Source organism: Rhinolophus hipposideros (assembly GCF_964194185.1).
Source record: "Rhinolophus hipposideros genome assembly, chromosome: 13".
Classification (NCBI taxonomy): Eukaryota; Metazoa; Chordata; class Mammalia; order Chiroptera; family Rhinolophidae; genus Rhinolophus; species Rhinolophus hipposideros.
This window is the reverse complement of record NC_138059.1, coordinates 49,544,071-49,569,622: the sequence shown is the minus strand read 5'-3', so window position 1 is coordinate 49,569,622 and position 25,552 is coordinate 49,544,071. Positions and strand designations below refer to the sequence as shown.

General features: G+C 35.3%; 1 protein-coding gene across 7 annotated transcripts in view; it reads left to right on the top strand.

Moving 5' to 3' along the window:
- The window catches only part of ST18 (ST18 C2H2C-type zinc finger transcription factor), a 141,478-nt gene that overhangs the window by 25,752 nt on the left and 90,174 nt on the right, over positions 1–25,552 (top strand). For 5 of the 7 annotated variants that reach the window (XM_081070192.1, XM_081070197.1, XM_081070196.1 and 2 more), the window contains 5 exons: positions 630–752; positions 3,439–3,587; positions 4,312–4,417; positions 11,896–11,950; positions 14,005–14,035. In XM_081070192.1, the coding sequence (XP_080926318.1) occupies positions 11,896–11,950; positions 14,005–14,035 (86 nt within the window). In that variant the 5' untranslated portion in view covers positions 630–752; positions 3,439–3,587; positions 4,312–4,417. The remainder of the gene's footprint in view (positions 1–629; positions 753–3,438; positions 3,588–4,311; positions 4,418–11,895; positions 11,951–14,004; positions 14,036–25,552) is intronic. The other 2 variants (XM_081070194.1, XM_081070195.1) reach the window with 1 other exon arrangement.

Below are 25,552 nucleotides of genomic sequence, written 5' to 3'. Positions count from 1 at the left end.
GGCAGAAATAAGCATGGCAGATTGTGTTAAGCTTATTTGAATATGTTTATAATGTTTACAGCATGCAACTTTTTTTTCCCCACAAGGTGTTGGAATTATCAGTCATGAATGGCATCTAAATGCAGTTATGTTAATTGCAGCAAAGCTTTAAGTGTCTTTGAGGGCTATTTTGTTTCTTAAATCAGGTGAAAGTTAAATCCTCTTGTGGTGAGAAATACACGTTTTGTGCAAGTTATTGGCATTGCTTCAGAGTTTAAGGAGAAGAGGCCTGTGTTTTATTTTTACAGGTGCTGGAAGGACAAATACAAATAGTATAATGCCTCCTAGTACAACTACTTTATATATAGTACAGTTGAAACCAGAAGTTATTTGCATCCTCTGTATGACTTCAGCAATTTGCAAAGCAGAAACTGCATTTTCTGGGAGATCAGAGTTGCCATAGCACTCCTTGTGCACAAAATTCCTTGAAAGATTTTATAGAGCAGAGATTTCCAAACCAAAAAAAAAAAAAAAAATCAATTAAATCCATCAGGGGACGTTTTGTATATTGACAAATCTTATTTTTGTTTTTCTTTTAAAATGACAAACTATACTGATAACAAGAAGTTTTGTTTATCTTTGAACTTCAGTGACCACTAGGGGAAGCAAAAAATGTTCAAAATGGATCATGAAAAGCATTTTGGTTGCTAATATCAAAGAATTAAACTCGTTGAATATGTAATGATTTAAAATCCAAAACATCTTCCATAAAGGTAAGTGTACCACTGACTTACTTTACAATGGGAGATTTTTTTCCTGCAGAGTAGTTCCAGTTTTGATGAAGCTCATTTTTTCTAATCCTACTGTGATCAGGAGCATAATTACGGGCTAATGGTAAAAGTGAAGCTTGTGGCCAATATACAGTATTTAAAACAACTTAAATAAAACTCACTGCTTCTCTTCATCTGCTCTAGCCAATGAAGTATATTTGCTACTACTGGTATCAACCTGTACAGCTAAGCAGAGAAAAGTGATCTTTGACGGCATAAATATAAAGTGTCAATAAGCTTATATAATTTGTATGCATCAATTTCTAAATATATAATCTCTTGCTATGATGGGAAAACAAATTCTATAACTCACTTATTAGAAACTCCAAAATAAGGGACTTAAATTTTCATTAGAAATTTAACAGAGCAACATGGCAAATGGAAAACCGAAAATTTGACATCCCAGGCAAAGATATCATTAAGGTTTATACAAAATTTGACTCTAACTTAAATTATCATGCTCATCAATATAAAAAGAAATCTGGAAACTTAGAACTGTAAAGGTCTTGCCTTACCATTCACACATACACACACACACACACACACACACACACACACACACAGGCACAGAGTACCCCTCTCTTTTCATCATTTCAACTAATGAACAATTGGTGAAGATATTAAAGTTAGAAGAGTGATCAGGAGGTTAAAACTGTTAGAAGTTGTGAAGACAGGGACTCAAAGGATAGCAATGCTAAGGCAAATGTGCTGGCACTCTTCTGCTTTTATTTTACTCCTTGAGAAACTAAATCTGAGAGAGCTCTTTGGAGCTTGTATTAACTTTGCAAACTTCTGAGAGTTCCCTGCTGTGCATTTCCAATGTGTCTGAGATAGAACAGTCTGGTTTTATAGTACGCAAATTCCAAAAAGGAACTGGTGGACATGGTGAGCTGAAACTAGTTATATAACAGGGCTACAAGTGCTACATATGTTTCATATTAAATTTATTTGCCCTATCATCAAAATTTTCACTTCAAGTTTAGTTGAAGGATATTCTTAATATTACATTTTTTTTGAACTATAAGTAAATCTATGACTCTCTGCTTTAAGGATACAGTTAATATATACATCATCTCACTTTAGGTCATTCACCACCCCCACAATAAAATATAATCTAATATACCTTTTTTAATAACACAACAGATTCATTACATTGTATTATAGACATTGTATATATTTTTTCCACTTCAGTGTATATATTTTCAGAAGTAGATACTCACCCATAAAACAGTTGTGAAGAACTGAGTCCCTAATTATTGACATATAGTAAAGCAGACAAATGAAGTGCTTTGTGATGACTGCATTTAACAAGTACAGCCATGTCTTAATTAGAGAGCACACTTAAGGATTTTGTAGCTAATTAAGTTACTAATACCTTCTTTGTCATATAGTTTTATCTTTTAAGGTTGCAGTTTTATAAAAAAAGAAAATGAGCTTCAATACAAAAGTGTTCATCCTGGTAGATGGGGGATAGAACTAACTCAGTTGCCCGGTATGGCAGCTTGGTCAAGATTCCAAATCTTAGGTTAACTGTCTTCAAAATGTGTATATTTTATGAATATTTTAGTAAGTCCTTAAGTTTTATAAAATAGTTTAAGATCTGCAAAGTACATTAAAGTATGGCAATTAATAAAAATGGGTTTTTAAACAGATCTCCTTGATCTAACAGTAGGGCAGATGCTTGGGATGGAGGGAACCGATTTCAGTGGAAGACTCCTTTTGGTGTCAGCCAAGAGTGTTTCCCAAAAGCTGGTGGGTTAGTAAGTTAGTAATGATAGACTGATCGACACGTGGAATGGGGAGCCTCTGAAGGGCTCGTATTTTCCATTTGTATTTTGGTGTACCTGGACTTCTCGAGCCCTTTTGTGTCAAATCATATTTCTAAAGTTGTATTTTGTCTGAGCCCTCTGTGCCCTGCTCCAAGGCGATCTCAGCTGTGCTGCCTTAACTCTCTTCCCCAGGGAGGGGACAGACAGCAGATGGGGTTAGGGCAGAGGGCTGATGTGTCTGACAGCAAACGGCCTGGTTGTTGAGTGGAAGCTCCGAGCATCAGGAAGCTACTTTTCCCCTGAGAACCAACTAACCACTGAAGAAAGTTGAAAATGAGCCCTTTGAGAAACGCTATTAAAAGTAGTAAAAAATTGCAATTGTGCAGATGATGTGCTGCTGTGTGCTTATTCGGATGCTAATGAGTTTGACATTAGGGAACTCAGAGGGTTTACAGCTACTCCCTTATGTGATTCAGTTCTTTATTGGCAATCTTTGAGAAAATAAATGAAAAATGTATTGCTAATAAATACATAACACGATAGGGTATTAGACAAAAAGCCATTACTTTCAGGATCTAGAAAGAGCTTTGCTCACCAGTGTGACTGTTTTCTAGGATCTTTTGTTTTAGGTTAGAGTATGGAAACAAAGAGCAATAGGCAGGTGGAAAGCTTTAGAACTCTTTCTGAACTGAGGGTGGAGTAGAATAAGCCGAACACACTTGTAGAGAAAGCCTTTTTTTTCAGTTGCATTCAAACGCAAACTAAGAATCCCCAAGCTCCTGTGCCACTTTTCAATTCTTACTTACTGTGCAATAATCTGCTCTATCACTTAAAAGAGTTTTATCCCTATTTCCCCCCAGGAACTACAGTTGCTGACTTGAGTTGAAGAAGCATCTGCTTAATGTCTGGTCAAAGCTTACAAGTAACACAGAAATCTATGCTTAAAAAGCCAGGTACTTCAATCTACTGCAAAGGGTAAAACACAGAATGAGAGAAATCTGCAAGGAAGGTTGGTGGCTTATGTTTTAAAATACCGGAATTGCCAGATATAAACTTTCTAAATGTACATTGATATAGGTAGTGTTTGTATAAATAGCCCCTCTCTAGTACGCTGAGTGTACTACACTGAATTTCAAAGTTTTCTCTCAAGGATCTCAAATGGGATGAAGACAGATTCTGTTCCCATCCCTGGGACCAAATAGAGGTGATGCAACTCTGTGTATTATATCTGAATGAAAAATAAACCAAAGGCAAATTGTTTCCATAAGAGACAGGTTAAAACATTGGTAAAAAAAAAAAAATAGTACATTTTATGACAGCCTCATTAATGAGAGCCCTATATACTAACAGATGAATTTAGAATCTGTTTTTTGTGACTTCATGAGTGTAGTACATTCCAAATCTTGTCTGAACTTTCTCTTTTGGTGGTTAAAAGTAAAATAATAGTGACAATAGAAAGTCTTTCTTATCCAATTTCCATAGTAAATTGAAGACATAATATATATATAGTTTGGTAATAAAGACAAAAATGAATTTGGCTAACCTTTAAAAATGTAAAAATATTTTTACCATTGATATGTAGTATAAAATTTGTCACTCTGATTATAGTATAGTCCAACTAAATTATAGGTAAAAGTGTCAATGCATCCTTTATTGTTCACTTCAATGTTCATTGCAGATCTATTTAATTTGTCCTAACTGATACGCTTTTCTTCTTTTTTATATCTTAATAGAATGAATTTCAAGATTTCTCACTGAACTGGACAAAGATATTTATTTAGTCACTTTGACTAAACAGGGCAAACCAAGTTGGCATACAAGTTATCTGGGGAAAGAGAGGTAAGGCAACATTTTTATTAAAAAGTGTTACATATTGAGGCTCACCTGTATAACAGTGCTTTATTTTTGTGGATTTGCTTTGAAAAAAAATATTGTTAGTGCTGAATTAGAGTTGTGATTTTTGTCAGAAACATGGACATTTTAATATATAATAATATGAAATGGTAAAGTCCTCTGAGCTACAAAACTTTGTATATTGACTGGCATGTGTTATTTGTTCCCACATTTGCCCTTAAAAGTTCAGTGTTAAAGTATTTTTAAAAATTCAATTTGAATTAATTTGTATTAGAAATTAATTTACTTAAGGATGAAGAGTAAATAAGTGATAAATTGCAGAAGCATGTTTTAAAAAGCACTATAGATAACTTTTAAAGTTAATTTGTACAAATATTGAAAAGTAAAGGAATTGGGTTACTCTTGGAGAAAAAAATAATCTATTTAAAATAGTTTACCCATATATGAAGGGGCTTGTTTGCTAACATTTATATATTTTGCAACACATGCATCTCAAAGCATCAGCAAGAAAAAATAAATTAAGGCCCTTGGGGTATTACTTACTCTGAGTTATCTTTAAACAGGGCATACTGAAAAAATACAAAGAAAAAAATGCCTCCTAAAACATCAAGCCAGCAATTGTCCCCTTATATCACAAAGCTGTGACTCAGAGGCCGTGGTACGAGGACTAATAGAAATCCTTGGCACACATAGGCTACCTAAGGGAATAATAGGACTATTTGCTGGAGTCGTTTGGCAAAAGGACACAAACATATGGCTTTGGTTTATATTCAGCATTGCCAGTTGTGCAAAGTTACAGCATGAAGTCTACAACAGCAATGACAACTCAGAAATGAGAAGTGAGAATCAAAATAAATGAGTAGCCTTATAAAGATACCCGACTGGTCTCAGGTCTAAGATTTCTTTTATTGCAGTGCATTTCCAAGAGACTCTGGATAAAAAACACCTGATCTGTGGGGCATGCACATGCACTTGACCCTCAGGAGGAGCTATTCCCAGAGAACTGTATTTAATCTGATAGTGGATTGAATCTGTCTCTTTCCTTAGTTATGGTGTTTGTTGGGGGTGGGAAGGATTAGGGGAGACGAGGAGAGAGATCATAAATTTGAAGGGTACACATCATGCAACTCTTCAGCTTTCTATACAGAGTAAAAGACAATACAATAAGAGAAAGGAAGGAACAGAAAGTTGGAATCAGGGACAGTGTGCCTTAAATAAAAGATTCAGAAAATTTTTGTTTTATTTAGGATAAATGATTCAAAAATTGTTCAGAAAATTATACATACGAGTATGCCATTACTGATGATCTAAAAATCCCTGTTTTTATTACTTTAGGTTTTTAAATGTTTATTTAATGGAATTCTTTTCCTGGGTAATTAATAAGTGTATGAAAATAAAACCAGAAAAGTAAAATCAGACAAAAACCATACTTGAACATTCTATCTTAGTATTCATCTTAATAAGTCCATTATTCTTTTGATGTCACAACTCATTTCCCCCATCTTTTCCCTGTGTAACAGGGAAACTTCTTTTGCTGCCATTTTGGACTGATACAAAGCTATGTTTAAACAAAAAGATGCCAGGATTATCAAAGAAAAGACACTCAATGTAGGGTCTTTTGTTCTTCAGTCTGGCCAAATTTTATTCCAAGGGCCTGGCATCATCTCGTTGTTTCATTTTCTGGGTTTAGTCTTTCCCAACTTCCTGAGTTTCTCTTTGTCATTTCTTTTTTTTTATAATTGATCTTTGTAAAGGAAGCATCCACTGAGGATTAAGGGCTCATCATAGAGAGTATGCTGAGACCTCTTCTCAGCAGCCACAGAACTTCCTCTCACCATTGCAATGAGTTCCCCAGGATTGAAATGCCATCGCGCAAGGCTAATGTGACACAACATACAAAACTGCATTGCCAGTTCAAAAATTTTAGGAGATTAACACAATAAAATTTTATTAAAACTGGAAATTATTGCAAGTTGAATGTATATGAAGGACTTCTCAAATTTAAAGTAGCTACCAATATGAGACTATATATACATAGACAATATTAAGATTAATTGTATATGGATTTTGAGAAAATGTCCTCAGAACATTATAAATCACCACAGCTTTTCCTAGGTATTAATCTTAAGCAACTCAAGTCTTCTTATAAAAAACAGTAAGGATGTCTGTGTCTAAAATTTTGTTGAAGGAGAAATAAAATTTATTTCTAAAAAGAGATTTGTTATGTCCAGTGCTTAAAAAGTGATTAAATATTTACTTGACTTTTTTTTTTTTTTTTTTTTTTTTTTTTACCGTTGGGTTAAAATAGGATCGGGAGTGAAAAATAAAATCAAAGGCAACTAAATCTCACATACCAGTAATTTATTTGTGTGAATAAAACCTAAATTGAGTTTATGAATTCTGTGTCCTTCTCTTTGAATCTCTTGCTTTTACAAACTGGCAATTCCAGGACTGTCTTTTCAGCCCAAAGGAAAGCACCAAATCTGTGCATGGGGGTCATGTGGACAGGCGATCTGTTGATTTCCCCTTATTTAAGCATTAGTAAGAAAAGATGGTTAAGTGCAAGTAACTAGAAAATTGTACACCTGTTTCTAAGCATATAAAAATGTTAAATGGAAGGCTTCCAAATTCAAATTAGTAGTTAAATTTTATATTTTATTTTATGGTTATTTTCTTCTTCACTGCCTACGTATTTATTTCCAGTGTTTGTTTTTGCATGTACTTTCTCCAAGTTTTGCTTCCTTACCTTCTTTTGTTTAAATATTTTTTATTTTTCATTTTTATTGGGGAATATTGGGGAACAGTGTGTTTCTCCAGGGCTTATCAGCTCCAAGTTGTTTTCATTCAATCTAGTTGTGGAGGGCGCAGCTCAGCTCTAAGTCCAGTTGCCTTTTTCAAACTTTAGTTGCAGGGGGCACAGCCCACCATCCCATAAGGGAATTGAACCGGCAACCTTGTTGAGAGTTCGTGCTCTAACTAACTGAGCCATCTGGCTGCCCCTCCGGAAGCTCAGCGGCAGATTGTTGTCTGCAATCTAGTTGTGGAGGGTGCAGCTCACTGTCCCATGTGGGAATTGAACCTGTAACCCTGTTGTTCAGAGCTCGAGCTCTGACCAACTGAGGCATCCGGCCACTCCTTGCCTTCTTTAGTTTATAATTTTCTTTCCCTCGTGTCATTTCTCCTTGTATTGACTCTTCTCCTTAGTCAAGTAGGGAATAAAGTATGTTTAAAATTTTCCTCATAGCTTTATTGTGAGTTACATGCCAAGAAAGGGCTATATTTTTATCTTTTCTATAAAATGTTATATATAATATATCCATATATATAGGTTAAATAAACTTTTATTAAAGTAGTTTCAGATCAGGAAACATAAGAGTGCCAAAACCTACCTTTAATATTCTTATCTCTATTAAGAAGTAGATTGTCAAAGCCAGGAGGAATCATTATAGGAATCTCAGAAAATGTCTTTTTCCCATTCATAAAAAATGGAATGATACTTATTAATTGCAAAGAGAAAAATATACCTTTTCAAAAGAAATATGGTACCTATCCTCTTCACCAAATGAAGTTTAGCACAACCGAGACATAACCTGTGTTTCTGATGTCATACCATGAAAGGTATACAATATCACTTATGTCAAATATTTGCCAAAAGCATTAAATCTGAATCTAATCATGAAAAAATAATTAAATCCAAAATGTCCTGGTCTACAAGACATGACCTGGACTCTTTCATGAAAAACAAGAAAAGTGGGAAGACCATTCTAGATTAAAAGGACAAAAATTATATACCAACTCATGTTTTAGGAAGGAAAAGATATAAAACATTTTGGGGATAACTGGGGAAATACATTAGATTATGTTATTGAAAAATACATAGTGCCCCAAACTGGAAAACAGAGAATAATAAAAGTTAGTGATTTTAAGACATAAATGTAAAAAATCCCTAAAGAGATAAAGTTTTTGCCCCTAGGGAGGAGGGATGGTAAATGGCAAGTAGGGAAGGTTGTGCCTGTTTTTTGCAACAAATAGAACTATTATTTGGATCTTTAAAATATGAGAATGTACAATGTTGATAGAAAAAAGAGAATATATCAAAATATATACAAAAAATAAAAGATTATTTCAGAATAGTTTGTGGTTCATGTATTAAGAAGGAAAAAATCATTCTACTAATTAGTACCAATTGGTAAAGCCTAGTAAAATTCAATATGCAGCATTCTAAAGTACAACATACAAAAAACTTTGAGTATAAATGTGTATATGATGTGTTGTGATAAATAAGTAATTATTAATAAACTAACAGGAAATCATTAAAAAAATGGAATGAGGTAAATAAAGGCCCAAAGAAACCTGGATAAAGACATCTTTTTAAAAATCATATCTCTGTTTTGAGAAAAGAAATGACTCATTAAATTTCACAAAATTAATTGCAGACTTGGCCAATAGTATTTGGGACTTAAGTAATAAAGATGATCAAATCTCCTTTTCCAAAGGAAAAAGAAAACAATGTTCCCAATGATAAGTATAGTTTTTAACATTGCAGCACATGTTATTTAGGTCAATGTCCCGAATCATAACATAATTGTGTGCCTCTTCTATAACTCGAGGAATATTTGAAAGGATGGTGATCCCCACAAAAATTAAGTCTACCTATTGACAATTTATTAAAGTCCATGAGAATAATTCAAGTAGAAAACACTTAAAAATTTCTACTCCCATATTCAAGGTTTTAGAGAGCAAAGACTTATTTTCAAATTGAAAACTATGAGGAGAGTAAGCCATCTCATAAATATTAAAACCTTCCATACCCAAAAAGAAAAGTACATGTGCTTTATGTTTCTGATGTTCTTATTCACTGACAAGCTATAAGACATGACTAAACACTAAAGTTCATATCTTTTATTGTTCTTCAGGTGTAAGGAAGAGAAAGAAGGTGAAATACATAGGTTGTATATTATGGCCTTGGTCCATTTTGCTCCTACTGCTTGGCCCAGAAGTTAAATCTGAAAACTTACTTTTATAAATGAGTATGGGGTTTTACAATATTTATATAGTACATATATGCTACACCAACAAGAGGACAGTAGATCCACAAAACACAATTATGGGGCCAGCATTCCCAGCACAATCAAGCACAGGTCTATGAATATTTGTGCATCCCTTCCAATGATCTAAATGGGGAGGCGACTGCATGGGTTGATGACAGAATGGTCAGGTACTTGGGTTGCAGAATTGCAAAATAGAATTAGTCTTCAAGCTGTTATAAATAAAGTTAAATTTAAGTAGGTTTTAGGAACTTTTATGTGTGTCTACTTATACTATTTTCAGAGTGTGCTTCATGTTTGGTAAAGAAACTCATGGAGTTCAACATTCACTTACCTTTGGCGGAATTTTTCAGAGTGATTGGCGAGAGCTAATAAATAGCACCTGCGTGGCAGGCTAACATTAGACTTGAGTTGAGTTGATGCTCACCCACGGGAGTAGCTTCCTCCGAAAGAGTTGATTTTCATCATTTTAACCCTCATGCTACTAATCTTTCTTAATTAAGTTATTCATTTAGTACATGGAGGGGAGTTTGCATGAGTTGAGCCATTTTGCATGCAACAGAGATATTCACAGAGAAAGGGGATTTTACAAAACAGTGCTGACCATCCTAAGTAAATCAAGCCATTTTACCCTGTTTCCCCTAAAATAAGACCTACCCTGAAAAGAAGCTCCAGTTAAGATCATCAGCCAGATGGACCCATTTAGTACATTATGATGATGTTCCAGAAGAAGATGACATAACTGTGTTTGAATAAATGCAGATTGTTGAACATGAAAAAAATAAGACATCCCCTGAAAATATGTCTTAATGTGTCTTTTGGTGCAAAAATTAATATAAGACCCAGTCTTATTTTCTGGGAAACATGATAATCCTAGGCAGTGTCACATCTGTCATAAATTCATGTTGTTTTAAAAAGAGGAAAAAATACAGGAAAAAATCACATCTTTTTTGTTGTTTTCTCTTATTATGTAATTTTAAAATATTCATAACAGTGAACCATTTTATTTAGACTAAAGCAACTGCTGTTTCTCAAAAGCAGTGAACACTTTTCTGTTTGCTAATTAAAAAAAAAACAGTTCAGTGATTGGTGCGGTGTTTGTTATGAAATGATGACAAAAGATTACTGGTGGTTTTAATAGTTTTAGCTTATGAGGGCTGTCGTTAATTTGTCTGTAGTGTTGCAGGTGAAAAAATGCACAATGGATAAATAGTCTATATTGGCTTAACTGAACATAATATATAGTGTGTTCTGGAGTTGTTTGTCTCAATAGACTATAGTAATCAAAAGTAATGAACCTATTATGTGCAGGACCTTGGAGAGCGTCAAATGGCAGTAAAAGTGTGGCACATAAAAGGTTTATTAAAGGAAATTAAAGTCCATCATTGCCACACCTGCTCCCCTATTAGAAGTCTATGGCAGGTCAGTGCCTTCAATCACAACTCAGCCTCGGAGAGCAGAGATGCATCTCCCATCACCATTGCAGCCACACAGCATCCATGCTAGTCTAGTTCAGGATTTAAGGATGGGAGACACAGAGAGTGCCTTTGGCCTGTCTGATTTTCATCAAGCAAAACAACTTTTTTCTATTTAAGAATTTCTTCTGATAACATGTAAAAGTGAATTAAACTAAGAGATTAATGGGGATTCTAGTGAAATGGATGAGTATACTCTGGTCAGAATCTATCTCCATGTGGACAAAAAACAACAGACTTAAAGTTTTTCCATCCTTTTGATAATTTATTTGATTACATTTAAAATAGTAATGGTATTTTAAGGAAATTTGCTAGTGACACACACACAACACTCAAATCTCACCTTCCTTATAGATTTGGATGATTATAACCAATATTTCTTCTGGAATTCTGGAAGTAAATGTGTATTGTAGTTGATGATCAACATTTCCAATGATGTTTTGAAATGAGGGCATGTTAGGGGTTTGCCCTCACATTGCTTTCTTACACAGGGAATTATTTTTTCTGACTAAGCACAAGATATGTATCAGAAAGGGTCTAGAAATGTAAAGGAAGCAGGTTTTAGTAAATTAGTCTGAAACCTTTTGGTTTGGCATTTGAGGTTTTGTCTCAACCACTGTTTGTCACAACCACTGGTAAGCAGACAGTCCTTTACTCTATCTTTGTAATGCCCAAAGTGTTTGAATCACTTGCAAACTTATGGATAAGGATATCTGCCGTGTTTTCACTGTTTCCTCTGGTTCCGGCATCTATAGAAGTATTTCCAAAACTCATGGAGTGTGAGGGCAGTCACAGTTGTATCCCTGCAGAGTCAGAATACCATCAGAGAGCATGAAAGGCTACTCTGTTTTTCAAAATGACCTTCAGAACTCCTAATGATATGTTTTCAGTTTTGGTCAATGTCAAAGGAATGACCTCAGGACTTGTGTTCATGTTACAGATGGATGCAGAGGCTACAGATAAAATGCTGTGTACCCGCTCTAAAGGAACCAAGGGTGAGTTAGCAAGCAGATTCCATGACACACTGCCCACCACACCATGAAATATGGGAGTTCCAGTGCTCAGTCCCTGAAGTGTAATCCGAACGATTACAACATTCTTTTTTAAAATCAAGCTAACATATTGGATCAGGGTTTGAAGGGCAAAATATTATGAACTAGGAGTTAAAGGATTCGGAAAAGTCTAAATGATATATGATGCTAATTTTTACATAGTCTTGAACATCATGCGAAACAACATAAGAGTCAGTGAGTGAAGAATGCTTCATGGAGAACTTCAAATTATTGAAGTGACTTTAATGGCCAAGGGAAAAGACCAAATTGTTAGTTTATTTCCAAAGCAGGTTTTGATTTTTATGTTATCTGGTTTAGTGGCTCCCATTCTAAACTTAGTTCAAATAAAACGCTAATGTTTGTTTTTTGACTGTCCCGGCTGGGAATTTCCAGCAGCTCTGCAAAGAAACGTTTGAAAGGTTTAACTTGCCGGTTATCCCTCTCTTTTGGTAACCAACAGATGGTAATATAATATTGAAATATAAACAGGCCCTTGATGATCTAAACATCTGGAAAACAGGATTGGCTGGCAATAATAATACCCCTTAAGGAAAATAACTTTTATTATAATCAGCTATATTTTTGTGACCCTTAATTCTAAACAAGAAACTAGGTTCACCATGCCCTCTGAAAACACTCTGGGTAGCTGTTCCCCACCCCAGTCTTCTCAAAGTCAGCCTTGCTGAGAAGAACTGAGTCAGGTAGCAAGTGCAATATTTTGGAAACAGTTTGAAATTTACAGTTCAAAGTGGCTAATCAAATGAAATTGTTTCGTTAGCCATGTTTATATATGTAGTGAAGGTAAATAATTTCTTTTTGAGTAAAGTCCAGAATCCCAAAGTGTTTAATAAATTCCAGGATGATTTTTTTTTCAGTTAAAATATAACCAAGGTTAGCACTAGCCATAACAATCAAAGTGCAGAATAATGCTGTAGGAGATATGGGGCTTTACCTGAACAGAAATTTCACACTGTATTATTTTCCACTTTTAGTTGAAGTAGTCTAATATTTGGTAGTGTAATATTTGGAGCAGTGTTCCAAACATTAAGTTTGTATGCAGCAAACTTCTCAATAAAATACAAGTTTAAGAAAAACAGTTTGTATAATTATTTAGGATAAGCTCACATCTTCCATAAATATCAGCATTCTAAGGACTGTATTTGGATTATTTAAATTTCTTGTTTAGACTCCTAAAAGCACACCACTCTAGCATACTTTTAAAATGTGGCTCTTTTAATTTGCAGTTCTTTTTTAGACTTCAAATTCTTTTGGCACATACATATACACTCTTAAATAGAGCCAAAATGTTCTCTGAGAAATGAAACAACTGTTTCTCATGTAGCATGAGTAATCTTTAAAACCACCTGTTATCTATCTCAATATGCTGCTTATCCTTGTGTAGGCAGGTATTTATAAACATGAACTTCTTTAGTTACCATGATTTCAGTCAGAAAAATCAAAGCTCTTTTTTCTGTAAATTTCTTATTTTTAAAATAATGTTGATGTTAACAAGGCTGAAGCTTATCTTCCTCTTTTTCTATGTACGAAATTTATGGAACAATATCTTGGGACATATTCATTAGTAAAACTTTTGCCAGTTTTATTTATATATTTGTTTAAAGTCAATAAAATGTAAACAGGATTCTTTTGAAAAAATTTTCTATAAACAATAAAATTGATTAAATTGATTTAAAAATAATTCAAGTCCTTTGTACTTCTGTAAATTTTTAATGAATCTCTAAAGACAGATATTTGGAAAGTCCAATCCATGACGTCTGTTCCCAAGGTCACCTAAGGCACTAAACCTAGATTCATCTGTTCTGGACCATATTCATTTGTCCTCTTCTCTCCAAAGAACCAGAACCAGAAAATATCAACCCACCCAGAGGGAAATTAAGTGGAGTCAGTACTAACCATTATTGGTCATTATCTCTAGGTGGCTTAAAAGTCCCAGTCATACAGTTTTCAAAATTAAAAACTGATTTTTTTTTCAACAGTGCAAATGGATTCTCTAATCCAGGAGCTCAGGTAAGATTTGTCTTACATTACTTTTTCTAATATTGACTTATTTTAATTATTAAAATATTTTATACTTTTCAAGCCTCAGAATTCCTGTTTTAGTAGGTATGAGAAATACCCCAATGGACTTATTTCACATAGCCTCTATCTATACACCAAAGAAACAGAGAAAGGGAGAAAACTATTGATAATTGATCCCAAACAATTGTGATAAAAACAGTAGCATTTTGATGTAATGTGAGTAAATTTCCACTTTTCTCCATGGAGTGTTGTGTTGCCTCTATGTACACACCTCACATGTGGTTTGGTTTTGCACTGATTGGTAAGTAAAAAACTGATTTGTTATCTGTAAACTTAACAGATAACCCAGGTCCTAAATTCTCCATTTAAAAAAAAAAAATTAGATAATTCTATCAAGTAACCACATGCTTTTTTAAATGTAGACTGTTGAAGATAATGTGTTTGATAGGTTTTTATGTGTATTCAAGCATTTCTACCTTAGATACACCTCAGGTAATATTCTGGAATAGAAATATTAATGAGCTTTGCAGAATAAACTCCAATTAGGTTTTCTTTCACAGTATCTTTGTGAGGTATAGTTTTTCTTTAAGTACATGTTTAAAAAGAAACACATACTGACAATACATTTTCTGTACTGGTGATTTTTTTTAGTGAAATTGTGTCAGGAACAAGATAAGTCCCTTGTCTCCTCTGAATTTGCTATTGCAAAACACAGAAAGTCCCAAACCCACTATCTATCCACCTTTGTGAAAATGACAGTGGTCTATATGTGTTCCTCAGGGAACTATTTGAAAACTGGAGTATGTGTAACAATGTCTGATGCACATTGAAATTCATAATGTGTGCATTAACAATTTACATAGTTATTTTCCCAATCAACTGTTCTGTGATTTCCTGAAGCAACAGCTATCTTAGTTACTTAGCGTTCCATATGATTCATTCTGTCAGATTTGGTCCACCTATTTAGTGGAACACATATCTATCAGAATTGAGTGCAAGCTTTCATGCTGATGCTCTTCTCTGTGGAAATTTGTCAGTAGGGAATCCATGGTACTGCCTATATTATCAATTTTTTCATTGAGAATTTTACATTTTAAGCTACCTATATAGGAGCAAACATATAATTCGCACACATTCAATTAAATAACTGAATTGTCTGGTTCACTTAAATTTTGGATTTTTAAATCTGCTTTCATTTAAAATTCCTATCAGTTTGGAACTTTATGTCCCCTGTGGAATGACCAAGAGAAGTTTAAAATGATCAATGGCTCAAAGTGAGTGAGATGTTTGCCATCTCAGGAATTGGTTTCCTAGTGGTCTAGAGCTGACACGGTGCCCAGAGACTCACGCAGGGTCCTCTCACCTTTTGAAGTAACTGTTTCCAGTCAGTCTTTTAGGGAATCAACTATTTGGAGGGTGTGGGAAAAGGCCTTTTGAATGATGTGTCTTGAAAAATAACTCGAAAAGGAGAATGCTTTAAAGGAGAAGGAATAAGTGTGTGTTTTGCCCTAAGGAGAAATATATAATTCATAGAGAAAAAGGAAGGAATTAGCAGAGAGAAGCAGCTTTTTGGAGTAAAGAAATGTTTAATTTAACCTTTCTAGAGAAATAGAAATTCCATTTAAGCACTTTATTAGCATTAATAATTATAATAAAACTAATATTTACTGAGGTCTTATTGTGAGCCAGACACTCTTGAGCATTATTCATCACTCTTTCTCATTTAATCCTCACAATAACCTTAAAAGGTAGAAACTGTAAGATTTCCAATTTTTAGATGAAGAAATTGAAAATAGTTTATGGAACTAGCCCAAGATTTCACAACTAGTAAGTAACAGACTTCTGACTTAGAGACCGGTTTCTTAACCACTAGGCTATGCTTTCTCTCATACACAATTAATGCTGTCTAAGATATAAATAAAAAAGAAATGGTTCAGAGTTCATATCTTCAGTAGCTAGATTTTAAAATCCTATACTTTAACCCTTTATGGTATGCTTTTCAAAGCTTAGTTTTCTGAAATTCAAACAAAGAATAGATTTTAATTAAAATAATAATGTTATTCTTCTAATTCTCTAAAAATTGTTTTTATCACATATTTAATTTTACCTAATTTGTCCGACTCAGAAAGCTGGTGATAATTGCTGAGAAAATTCATAAACAAAACTGATTCATCTATTTTTCTTTAATAAGAACTAGTTTATAAAAATTACTGATTATTGTTAATTTTATAATTACTTATTTTCAACAGAATGACCATGGTCAGGCTGAATAGTTCCCATTTCTTAAGGGTTTAAGTTGACCCAGATGTAGATCGTAATTATCATTCTATGTATATCTTGGAAAGAAGTTTAATATATGTAAGGTTATATTTTTAATGTATTTTCAAATTTGTAGGACTTTATGCATTTGCGACAATTGCTCCTCCAATTTATTACCTAGATTTGTTGTGAATTCCCTAGAATATGTTGTGTGCCTGAATTTTGACTCTCTTAGGAAATGTGGCATATTTTCCCCAGTATAAAAGTTATGGCTATTTTGTAGAGAATATTGGCAACTTTATTTAGTTTTTCTTTTAGAATGTTGGACATGTTATTGCTTCTGGAGCTACCACTTACAAAAATACTAATACAAATGAGGCTAATTTGAATATACTATATATTGTTCATGACACTAATAAAAATTGATACTGACATTCTCATCTTCTTATTATAGTCTATGTCAGCTACTATCATCACCATTAAAAAATCAATTTATAACCACAGGCCCACCTTTAATCACATTTCTTATAGCATTTCCAGTCTTTCCTCCAACACAATTCAGGTTACAGGTGGTGCTGAGAAGGCTCTCTTGCATCTCTCTGAATCATGACCATTGTATTATCTTCGCTTTTTTCTTTTATTACTATTATCCTTACTCTGATCCTCCTGCTATTGTATCTACTAACATTGGTAATTATCTCATGCATTGGCAAAGTGTTTTTATACCAGTCCAGCCCCTTTCCTCTAATTAGGAAAATATATTATAGCTTCTGAAATGGCTTTCTTTTGTGACAACTTAGAGACACAAATGAAATCAAGGTTCTTAAGTATATTAGAGACAAATTCCATGGTCTTATTGCTGCTTACCAATTTGTTGGCTTAAGTTTTATAATGAAAACTTTGATTTAGTTGACTTTTTTTAAATTTTATTTTATTTCATAAAATTTGTTCCTTCATTTATTATCTGGCATGTTCTTGTAAGTTTTAAAATGTTAACTATTTTGGGAGCTCTGTAATCCATAAGCTATAGATTTAACAGCAACATTTAATGGATGTGAAAAAAATTATGACGTAGCTTGAGATGACTTTCTCTGTTTTCTTCTTATTTTAGTCTTTATATCAGTCAAACATTTTACTTACTACTTAATGATTTGCTTTCTAATTTATTTCTTTTTTTGAATAGAATTTTTTTTTAGTAGCCATGATTTTATTGGAACTACTTGTTGCACAAATTTCTGGAGATGACAAGTAAAAGAAAAAGAATGAAAGGAAAGTTACTTCTATTATTAAATGTTCCATAAACCCATCATAAAGATTAAAGGAAATAAGTACTTCTAATCATGAGGTTTTATAAAAGAAAGGAAAAACCCTTTTCTTTCTTTTCATTACTCTGATTTCCAGATGCAGGGCTCAGTACATGTTAGGGTATTTTGATAACACACCTACTATTTGTGTTAGCAATATGTCTACCTAAACATTATGGTCAAACCTATAAATTACAATCCAAGAAACTGACACCTTAAAGAAAACCCACTTTCCTGTAAACCACTTTGAGGGGAAAGTGAGACTGATAACCAAAGAGGTGATGATAAGGATTTAATTTTGAAGAGGAGACATATCCATTTAGTGGACGCCTGAAGTATCACTGTCCAGTTGCTCACTCTCCTCCATCTTTTTCATCCACACCTTGTGTAGTGGGTAAAGCTGGTACTGACCATGCTACTTAGAGGCATGAGGCAACTTAATTATTTTCAATGATGCTAATGCTTCCTATCAACATAGTATACACTTCATTTATTTGTATCTTCAATTTCTTCAATGTCTTACAATTTTCTGATTGGTCTTTCATTTTCTTAGTTAAATTTATTCCTAGGTAATCTATTCTTTTTTTATGCAATTGTAAATGGGATTGTTTTCTTAATTTTTCTTCCTGATAATTCATTATTGGTGTATAAAAATGCAACCAACTTATGAATATTAATTTTGCATCCTATCTTACTGAATTCATTTTGTAGTTATAATAGTTTTTGGTGGATTCTTTGGGGTTCTTTCTATTTAGTATCATTTCTTCTGCAAATAATGATTGTTTTACTTCTTCCTTTTGGATTGGATGCCTTTTATTTCTTTTTCTTGTCTGATTGCTGTGGCTAGGACTTCCAGTACTATGTTGAACAAAGTAGTGACAGTAGATTACTTGTCTTGTTCCTGATCTTAAAGAAAAAGCTTTCATTTTTTTCACTGTTTAGTATGGATGATCTATCCACTGATGTCAATGGGGTGTTAAAGTCCCTTATAATTACTGCAGTATTGTCTATCCCTCCCTTTATATCTGTCAATATTTGCTTTATATCTTTAGGTTCTCCTATGTTGAGTGCACAGTTGTTTACAAGAGTTATATTCTTTTGTTGGATTGATCCCTTTCTCATTTTGAAATGCCCTTCTTTGTCTCTTGTTACAGCTATTGTTTTAAATTCTGTCTTATGTAAGTATTGCTACCCCAGCTTTATTTTTTATTTTCATTTGCATGAACTATCTTTTTTTATTGCTTTACTTTCAGTCTGTGTGCATCTTTCAATCTGAAGTAGGTCTCTTGTAGGTAGCATATGTACAGGTCTTGGGTTTTTTAATCCATTCAGTCACCCTATGTCTTTTGATTGGAACATTTGGTCTATTTACATTTAAAGTAATTATTGATAGGCATATAGTTATTGCCATTTTATTAATTGGGTTTTTTTTTCCTTGTTTTTATAGTTCTTTTCTCCCCCTCTTTTTTCTGTCTCCTCCCCCCTCCAGTTCAAGTTCTTGTTTCTCAGCCTAGTTGGGTAGGACACAGCTCCCTGGCCCATGCTGGTATTATGAGCCTTGTGCTCCCTCTGGTTGAGGCAGTCGGATGCCGGTTGGCGGTTTGCCGCTCACAGCAGCTCACAGCAGCTGTCACCAGCTGCTGGCCACTCACGCTGGCTGCCGCTCATTCACGCTGGCCACTGGCCACTCATGGCGGCACACAGCAGCCCACACCGGCACACAGCAGCTTAGTCCAACCTCCCGCTGCTCACAGCAGCCCAGCTCCAGCCAGAGGTGTTGTTCACAATCTTAACTGTACAGGGCGCAGCTCACTGGCCCATATGAGAATCAAACCAGCAGCTTTCGCATTAGGAGCATGGAGGGAGCACGGCGCTCCAACCGACTGAGTAACCTGGCCAGCTCTTATAGTTCTTTTCTGTTCCTTTCTTATTGTCTTGCAGTGTCTCTCTTGCATGTTGATAACTTCCTATAGTGTCATTTTTTTATTCCTTTCTCTTTATTTCTTGTATATCTCTTAGATTTTTGGTTTGTGGTTACCATGCGTCATATATATCAAGCTGTGTTTACAGCGGTCTATTTTGATGATCACTCAAGGTTGAGCATATTATAAAATCACTAAAATTTTCACTCACCCCCTCCACATTTATGTTTTTTAATTTATTTTTTATTGTGTGTGTGTGTGTGTGTGTGTGTGTGTTTGCATATCCCTTAATTTATTGTTTTAATTACACACGATCATCCTACTTTAGCCTTTTAACTTTTATACTGGCGTTTATCCAGTTGGTTGATCCATTATTTTTACTAAGCATTTGCCTTTGTCAGTGGGAATTGTTTTTGTTTTTTTCTTTCCTATATTTTCTTATTTATATATTTTTTCTTTTCTACTTAAATAAGTTCCTTTAACATTTCTTGAAATACTGGTTTAGTTCTGATGAACTCCTTTAGCTTTTTCTTGTTTGGGAAAATGTTTATCTTTTCTTCAATTCTGAGTGAAAACCTTACTAGGTAGAATAATCTTGGTTGTGGTTCTTTGATTTTTATCACTTTTAATGTATCATGCCATTCCCTTCTGGCTTGCAAAGTTTCTGTTGAAAAAAATCACCTGACAGTCTTATGGAAGCTACCTTATATGTAACTACCTGTTTTTCTGTTGCTGCTTTTAAGATCCTCTCTTTGTCTTTAACATTTGGCATTTTAATTATAATGTGTCTTGGTGCGGGCCTATTTGGGTTCATCAACTCTCTGTGCTTCCTCAACTTGTACGTCTACTTCCTTCTCCAGGTTAGGGAAGTTTTCAGTCATTACTTCTTCAAATAGGTTTTCATTCCCCTGCTCTCTCTCTTCTCCTTCTGGTACCCCTATGATGAGAATGTTGATATACTTGATGTTGTCCCAGAGGTCCCTTAAACTATTCTCATTTTTTTAAATTCATTTTTTTTCTTTTTCATGTTCTAATTGGGTGTTTTCAGCTACCTTGTTTTCCAGATCGCTGATTTGATCCTCTGCTTCGTCTAATCTGCTGTTGATTCCCTCTAATATATTCTTCATTTTAGTTATTGTATTTTTTCATTTCTGACTGTTTTTTTTATGGGTTTTATCTGTTTATTAGGCTTCTTACTGAGTTCATCTATTCTCTAAGTTCACTGAGCATCCTTATAAATTGTGTTTTTGAACTCTGTGTCTGGTAGATTACTTGTCTCCATTTTGTTTAGTTCTTTTTCTGGAGTTTTGATCTGTTCTTTCATTTGGGACATGCTTCTTTGTCTCCTTATTTTGGCCACATCCCTGTGTTTATTTCTATGTATTAGGTAAATCTGCTATGTCTTCCAGTCTTGGCAGAGTGGCCGTAAGTAGTTGGTGTCCTGTGAGGCCCAGTGGCACAGTCTCCCTCTTCTGAGCCAGATGCTCCAGGAGTGTTCCTTCTGTGGGTTGTGTGTGCCCTCCTATTGCAGTTGAGCCTTGATTGCTGTTGGCATGTCAATGGGTGAGATTGACCCTCATGCTGACTGGCTGTGGGGATTGAACATGTCCATAGCATACAAGCTGCTGGAGTGGGAATGGGAGGGGGCTGACCCCAGGGAACAGAAGTCACTTTAGTGATGCCCTTTGGGTATGTCACTTGTGGAGTTGGTTGGATGGTGCTCTGGTATTGTCTGCAGCCAGCCATCAAGTGTTTTGGTTCTGGAGCCTCTTGGGAAGAGCTTCAGTTCAGACCAAGATCAGCTGCCATTTGCCAGCTTGGGGCCACCTGGTGGGAGCTACACAGTGGTCTGTGGTTCATTGCTGCCTGTGCTGGCCTTGGGGGTGCTTGAGAGATGCTATGCTATGAACCAAGATTGGCTGCCACTAGTGTTGTGCTTGGGGCCCTTTGATGGGCACCACAGTGTAAGCTGAGGCCAATTGCCACTTGTGCCAGGTTTGTGGTCACTTAGTTGAAGCTAGGTGCCAAGCCAATACTGGCTACAGCTTATGCCAGATTTGGGCCACCTGGTGGAGTTACAGTGCAAATTGAAATTGGTCAACACTTGTGCCAGGCTTGGGACCTCTTAGCAAGATGTGCAGGGCACACTGACACCAGCTGGTGTTTGTTTGGGGTTTGTGGAACTTTGGGAGACTTTAGGAAAGTCTACAGTGCAAGCCAAACAGGCCACTGGTGTGGAAAAACTGTTGGAAAAAGCTTAGGCTCAGTGGGTGAGTTGGGTGGGGTAGGTCTCAGAGAGTGAAAGATGGGCAGGGCTGGGTGAAAGATGTTAGCCAGGTTAATGGAGAAATAAGATTTGGCACCCACCTGCATCTCCTGGCTGTGTGTGTCATGAAAAGGCTCAACAGGGAGCAATGGCACCTACCAGTGCTTCCATCACTGAAGAGGGCCCTCATGACCCCTACCTCTCCAGCCCTAGCCCTGAAGCTAGTCAATTCAGTTCTTCTGCATATGTCCCTGGTACTTTCTGAGCTGCTTCCCCTGCACTGGAGCTCAGAGCGAGTAAGTTTGTGAATGAGCAAGTCCATGTGTAGGCCCCTCAAGAGGAACACCTGGGACTCCAGCAGCCCTCCAGTAGCATCCAATCATTGCTGGTTTTCATAGCCAGATGTTATAGGGAGTCCTCTTCCCAAGCTGTGGAGCCCAATGTGGGGCTAGAACCCCTCACTCCTCAAGGGGAAACTCTGCAGCAGGGATATCCCTCCTGATTCTTAATTGTCACAGCATGGGTATGGGCCTACCCATTCCATGTCTCTGTCTTTCCTACTAGTCTAGTTGTGGATTCTTTATATCCTTAGTTATAGAACTTCTGTTCAACTAGTTTCCAAGTGGTTCTCAATGATGGTTGTTTAATAATTTAGTTTTAATTTTGCTGTGGTCGTGGAAGGAAACAAGTACACTGTTTATCTACTCTGCTATCTTGACTGAAAGTCCTCTTCTTTTGTTTAATAGACTATTTTTACAACAGCTTTAGGTTCACAGCAAAACTGAGCAGAAGTTACAGAGATTTCCCATAACCCCCCTCCCTCAAACATGCACAGCCACCCCCATTAACAGCATTCCCCACCAGAGTGGGACATTTGTACAACTGATGAACCTACATTGACATAACTGCATTCCGTTTTATCATCCACATTTTTTGGAAAATATTAATTTAAATTTTGTCAATTAATTAATAAATCAAGTAGAAATATCTCAGACCTACAAACTAACCCCACCACATTTTCTTTATTCACTGCACTGCCAATTATAAAGAGGTCACTGTCCTTTCCTTCTAGATTACTTTCCGTGAATTGATTTTAAATCTATGTTACAGTTTCTGAAAATAATACAAATATCTATTTATTCTATTTGTTTTCCTCTTCAAAATGCTATTTCCCAGGTAATGAGTTATCATGGGTCTTGTATTTCAGAGACCAACTTTACAGTGAATAAAGGGGGTGCCACTTAAAATCTACCTGAGGCCAATGGCACCATTTAGAAATGGGCCAACAATGGGGTCCAGTCCCTTCATAGTATATTGTACATAGAGAGAAAAATGGCCATGTGTTTCCAAGTTTGCATGCACACAGACACACACACACACACACACACACACACACACACACACACACGAGGTCTGATAATTAAGTTTGTGAACTTGTTGCACTGATGTCGCTAACTGTTGCTAACCTTTTTTGAATTTATACCAACTGGGCAAACAGTTCACCAAGTTTACTATTTGGAAGTGCTGAAAAGGCTGTGTGGAAAAACTTAGACAACCTGAACTTTTTACCGATAATTCATAGTTCTTGTATCACCACGATGCACCAGCTCTCATGGCACCATCTGTGAGGAAGTTTTTAGCCAGTAAACAAATGACTGTATTGGAACACCCTCCCTACTAACCTCCCAATGACTTCTTTCTTTACCTGAAGATAAAAAAAATATTGAAAGAAAGACACTTTGATGACATTCAGGACATCAAGGGTAATACGACAACAGCTCTGATGGCCATTCCAGTAAAAGAGTTCCAAAATTGCTTTGAAGGGTGGACTAGGTGTTGGAGTTGGTGCATAGCTTCCCAAGGGGAGTACTTTGAAGGTGACAGTAGTGATATTCAGCACTGAGGTATGTAGCACTTTTTCAAGGATGAGTTCCTGAACTTAATTGTCTGAACTCGTGCATATACATACATATATGTATGTATATATAATATATAATTATAAATATAAAGTTAAATATTTATAACGTGTATAATTATGATTACATGGGACAATGTAATTTAAATGCTCTGTATTGAATTGTAATGTCTCCATTTCTGAAAAATATCTAGAGTGAAGTTTGTCAGACAAAAATAAGAACAAAATATGCTTTATTTACTTTGCCTTTTGTTATATGTTCAAGTTTTATCCCAAGGATATTGGTGGTCAATGTGGACCAATGGGTTATAGGAGTCTAAGGTACTAAAATCTCTAGAAATCGGACATTTTCTAAAAATGAAAAATGCCACTACTGTAGGTTTCACATGAAGAATTACTTCATTGTGGCTTGCGGGTTTGCAGAACTCACCTGCACAGATAATTTTTTCATCCATTTAGCTTTTCTTCTTATAATGTAAATCATGTTACCCAGCAGAATTTGCCACTCTTGATTAAGAAATGAGTATTTCCTGCAATATTTGTTCATTCAACACTTCTGCACCAGTGTAGTACTCAATATTGCAGTGGAGACAAAATTAATGGTGTCAGCATAATAACCCCAGGGAATTAGGTAATGACATCACTGTGGGTGATATAAGCAAAGTGCTGCAGGCATTTGGGAGAGATGACTTCCCACTAGGAGATCAAATATAACCTTTGAGCCTGCCCATGCAGCGTACAGTATGGTCGGTATCCCCTGGGATCTGACTAGAACTATGCAGACTTTCAGGCCTACCCTAGACCTACTGAACCTGCATTTTAACAAAATCTCTAAGCTATTAATAGGCTTATAAAAGTTTGAGAGACACTAGCTTCTTTACTGCTTACTTGGAAAAACTCTTCTCTTCATTGCTAATTTTCAGTGATGTCAATTGGAAGAAAAGTCTAATGTCTGGGTTTCTTTGGAATTTTCTTGGTCTATGAATTCTTGGATTAATGTTAATGAGTGTTTGCATTTCTCTTTGATGAAGAGTAGCAGAATTCTGGAAAAACAACTTTGACAGTAGTGTAGCAAAAAGCACAAGCTTTGGTCTTCTACAAGTCTTTGATTTGACCTCTTGGAAGTGTTTGAAATCAACTAAATCTTCCTTAAATATTTACCATAGCTCATTAGAAAGAGAATTTATGTAAGGACACTTTTAAAAGACCATTTTATATGCATTCATAGATGACTCTCTAGAGTGTATTCTCAGAATATTTAATTATTGTGTCTCAAACAAAATCCAAAATCTGTCAATTTCTATTTGTCACATGACTGTCTTACCACTTTGATAAATTGGTAACAAATATGCTGAGGCTCCTTTCAACCTGCTCAGCACTTCACAGTTTATTTGTTGTTTTGGCTGGTATCTTCTCACCCTAATGTGCTTTTAAGCATTTCTACACAACACAAAATTATTTAACATTATTTCTTGTTTCTCTTCAATGCTCCTGAAAAGAATGCATTCACTTTAATCCTTAGGCAGAACATTTTATTTTTTACTGTTATCCTTTAAGTAAACTATATCCATTTCAAGTCCCATTTTAATTATATTATATGTTTGCAAATTTAATGTTTCTGAATCTTGTAATATTTTTCCTGCTTAAAGTGAAATGAAATAAATGTGTTCCACAATGGTGACAAATCAACTCCCTACAACCGAAGCATGGTGTGCTTTAGTTTTCAATATTTCCTCACATTGGGTGACCTCTCATAACTCTAATGCAAACCTTCACTTCGAATTTGACTGGTTTATGTGTTGGACAGAACAATGGGATAATAGCAGCCCAGTGTTCTGG